General features: G+C 43.0%; 1 protein-coding gene across 2 annotated transcripts; it reads left to right on the top strand.

Moving 5' to 3' along the window:
- The first annotated feature begins 897 nt into the window (after positions 1 to 897).
- On the top strand, positions 898 to 3,383 carry LOC134468477 (uncharacterized). 2 transcript variants are annotated; one of them, XM_063222396.1, is made up of 2 exons: positions 898 to 1,429; positions 1,780 to 3,383. In XM_063222396.1, the coding sequence occupies exons 1-2, from the start codon at positions 953 to 955 to the stop codon at positions 2,056 to 2,058; spliced, it is 756 nt and encodes a 251-aa protein (XP_063078466.1). In that variant the 5' UTR covers positions 898 to 952; the 3' UTR covers positions 2,059 to 3,383. The 2 variants fall into 2 exon arrangements, with proteins under 2 accessions (XP_063078466.1, XP_063078468.1); XM_063222398.1 differs by having other exon boundaries at positions 1,776 to 3,383.
- Positions 3,384 to 4,082: the final 699 nt, after the last annotated feature.

The raw sequence follows: 4,082 nt of genomic DNA, 5'->3' as shown, positions 1-4,082 counted from the left end.
CAACCTTTTTTGTCAAACCTCAAGGGCTGTTTTCTGCTCGTATATAGTACATTTCAACGTAGTGTTGTTTGAAATAAAGATTTTAAGAGTAACAAACAACATGTGGGCCTTGTTGCCATTCATAACAATTTGTAATAACGACGTGATTACTCCTGGCTGTAGATGACATGGGGCAATGAGAGAAGAGGAATTTTAAGAGCCTGTGCCAACTAGGGGTGGGCGATATGACGATATTATATCGTGAATCGCGATATTGAGTAAAATATCGTCTCGAATCTGCCAAAGTGGAGAAATCGTATAGATCGTCTTGCAGTGAGGATGTTTATTATCAGCATCAGAGTGACGTTTTCTCACTTGTGTTGTTGTCTTCACTTTATTCTTTACATTATTGTATTCCACTTGTACACTTTATGAGAGTATCATCAGTGTGTTAACATTTTATTGACTGCAAATTATAAATTGCAAGTATATGAAAGTTGTTTTTTGTTGTTTTTATTTTTTGGATGGAAGATCGTGATAAAAAATCGATATCGTGATTTCATGTTAAAATATCGTGATACAACATTTTTGCCATATCGCCCACCCCTAGTGCCAACAGTGGGACATGATCTGCGCAGAGACCGACACATTGGCACGACCCATACGAAAAGGTAAGGCTTAATTTACTTTCGGGTGATTTATGGTATTATTCTGTTTCATAACCTCATTTATGGTCCTTTCAACCTGTAAATGACAACACTGCACTTGATTTGTCTTGTCTTCTTATTGGTCTACAGGCCTTTGTGTTTAATGTCTTGTTGCAAATTTAATGGCCCCTTACAGTTGAAGTTAAAATACTTGATCCATTACAGATTCAGTCATGCCCAGTACAGGCCTAGGAGAAGGGACAGACATCACTGTTTTGTGGGCAGCAGACCTGTACAGGCTCCAGCCCTGTGTGTCACAGCTACAGATGCCTGCGCTGCATGCCCAGACGCCCCGGCCCCCTTCGCCATCGCTCCAGCCCTGTGTGTCACAACTCCACACCCCTGCGCTGCTGGCCCAGCCTCCTCTACCCCTCGCCATCACTCCAGCCCTGTGTGTCACAGCTCAAGACCCCTGCGCTGCTGGCCCAGACGCCCCGGCCCCCTTCGCCATCGCTCCAGTCCTGTCTGTCACAGCTCAAGACCCCTGCGCTGCTGGCCCAGACGCCCCGGCCCCCCTCGCCATCGCTCCAGCCCTGTGTGTCACAGCTCCAGACGCCTGCGCTGCTGGCCCAGCCTCCTCTGGCCCCCTCGCCATCACTCCAGCCCTGTGTGTAACAGCTCGAGACGCCTGCGCTGCTGGCCCAGCCTCCTCTGCCCCACGCGCCAGACGCCTGCACCATGGCCTCCTCCTGCCCTCAGCTCTACCAGCTCCTGGTCCGTCTCAAGTCCAGCCATCACAGCTGGTAAGCATACTCATTTAAAAACAAATGACCTATTCTACTCATTCTACAAGTGACCTATACTCATTATTGCACATAAAGGTATATCCCAATAATGTATGCCGTACCATCTGAGTAATAGTCTGTAAAAGTCATTGAAAGGTTAATTACCATTGTAATACTATGACATAACACACAGCCTTTAGTACTGTGCTATTGTGTGGCTCTGTCATTGCCATTCTGGTAACAACAAATTTATAACGCTGTGTTTCAATGGGTTAACTAACTTTAAATAACCTACATGACATATGAATAGGGTTATCCGCTTTATAATTTTTGTTTAATATTGTCATTAACTATTTTGTTTTAGGTAGGCTGTCGGTGAACACGGGATGCCAAGCATGGACAAGTTGGACAACCTGGCTGAATACATTGTGGAGCTGCACCATGAAGCCTCCCTGACCCACCCCCTGCATTTTCAATACCACTTGTTCTCCCACTCCACCCAAACTGCTCCTCTTGTCTTTTCTCGGCTTACTTTTCCTCTCTGTACATTCCCCAGACAACAACCATGGGTACAGTTTTCATACCTGCCAGACCTAGTGCCACCACTTCAGCCCCCCTGGACCACAGAAGCACCTCTCAAAGGCTAGATTTAATAAAAAGGACTGTAGATAGTAATTGATGCAGAAAATATGGTCAATATCGCACAAAATAAACTGGACATAGTCAGTACAAGAGCTTTATGTATGGCCCTAATACTCAATCCCTTTCAAAGGAGGAGTGGCTGAAAAAAATGAACAAAACAAAAAGCAGTAACTCTAAATATTTCTCTGCTGTACATTTATGTAATGTTGACTGTACATATTGTTCATACTGTTCTGATGTGTGTGTGGGTGTGTATGTGTTGACACTAAATTGTAAATTTGTATGTTTAGATTACTCTGTCGATCTTGGCCAAGTTTCGTGTGTGTGTGTGTGTGTGTGTGTGTGTGTGTGTGTGTGTGTGTGTGTGTGTGTGTGTGTTATGTAAAATTGCATATTTGTATAGGCCCTAATTGTTTATGTCACTTCAGATTATTCTATTGATCTTGGCCAGATCAGGACTCCTTTGTGTGCATGTTTTTTTTTACTGACAACTATTTGGGAATGGGTCTGGTCGGGGCACAGTTAAACATTGTTGTTTTCGTTGTCATATAACCATTGAACATGGCCAACAGTTTGCGTGTTTGGTGTGTTACTTGCAATAAAATGAAAATATTTCTTCAAAATGTCTTTTCATTTATGAAAAAATATTTGTGTAAAATATGTTAGTTAACCTCCATCTATTCAGGAAGGTATCCCCTCTCATTTATTCAGCAGAGTAATCATTAACCAAGATACCTTATAAATAAATCTATAGCTTAATGGCATATCATTTGAAACATCTATAGGACTTTCAAAACTTTATCATGTGTGAGATTTTTTTTTAAATCCATTGTATAGCCTTTTTAGTGGCCACATTAAATGCAATAAGCTTATTTGTCTTTCTGAAATTTTATCAGTAATATTGCTCAAACCACACTCAGACAAGGGCAAAAAAAAGAAAAAGAAAAAAAAAAGCCCAGTATTGCACCCCTAGTGGTCTGTAGGTAAATAACACTCTTGGATGGGATTCGACCCAACCACCTTTACATATCACTTGATACTAAATGTTTGAAAATGAGTTAATGCATTATGCTATGAGTGGTAAATGTGCCAAAATACATGTACCTGCTTCTTATCTTTCTCTTTCTCTTCCTTCCCCCCCTTTTCCTCCTTCTTTTCTTCCTTTTTCTTTCTTCCCCCCTCTTGCTAAACGAGTGTTCCCCTCGCCTAGCGCAGGTGGTAGAGGAGCCGTTCGGCAACCCAAAGGTTGCAGGTTCGAGCCCCACTCGGCCTGACTCCATCGTTGTGTCCTTGAGCAAGATACTTAACCCCAAGTTTCTCCTGGTGGCAGGGTGGTACCCTGCGTGGCAGCCACGGCCACCGGTGTGTGAATGTGAGTGTGAATGGGTGAATGTGAGGCATACAATGTAAAGCGCTTTGAGTGCTCGAAGGAGTGGAAAGGCGCTATATAAATGCAGTCCATTTACCTGTAAATATGTCTGTGACAATGCTCTCGCGTATCCTCTGGACACAGGGGCACATGTTATGTTTTTCTATTTCAAAAAGAGGAAATCATGTAGCCACCTTAACGCATGCCGTTCCACCAGTCGAACACTGTATTAGTCAGTGAAAAAAAGTTAAACCATGCTACTACTACTATCATAGTGCTAGTCATTGACATTCTGGTAGAAGCAAATTAAGCACAGGAGTCGTGTCTTATACTGGGTTGATGTGATAATAGCCTACCTCCTGCATTCCAATGGCATCGATATAGTCACGAAAAACAATTATGAATTGTTATGTTGCAGCAGGGGGCTGTGGGCTCGGCCTCGGCCATGCTACATGCTGCAGTGAAGTGTGCACCAGTGTTTTGCACAGACAAAATAATCATAAAGTGCTTAACAATTTTGAGCATTCAATCAGTCTGGTCAGTCCAGTAATCCTAAAAGCCAACGCACACTGATTCTGGCAGCATCGTAGCAGTGTGTTCAACAATGGATTGTATTCTTCTTGAGCATATGCCATTGAAACATGAACAAGACGCTTAGGC

Source organism: Engraulis encrasicolus, chromosome 18, assembly GCF_034702125.1.
Source record: "Engraulis encrasicolus isolate BLACKSEA-1 chromosome 18, IST_EnEncr_1.0, whole genome shotgun sequence".
Lineage (NCBI taxonomy): Eukaryota > Metazoa > Chordata > Actinopteri > Clupeiformes > Engraulidae > Engraulis > Engraulis encrasicolus.
The sequence above is the reverse complement of the archived record's forward strand: the minus strand, read 5'-3'. Positions and strand labels throughout refer to the sequence as shown.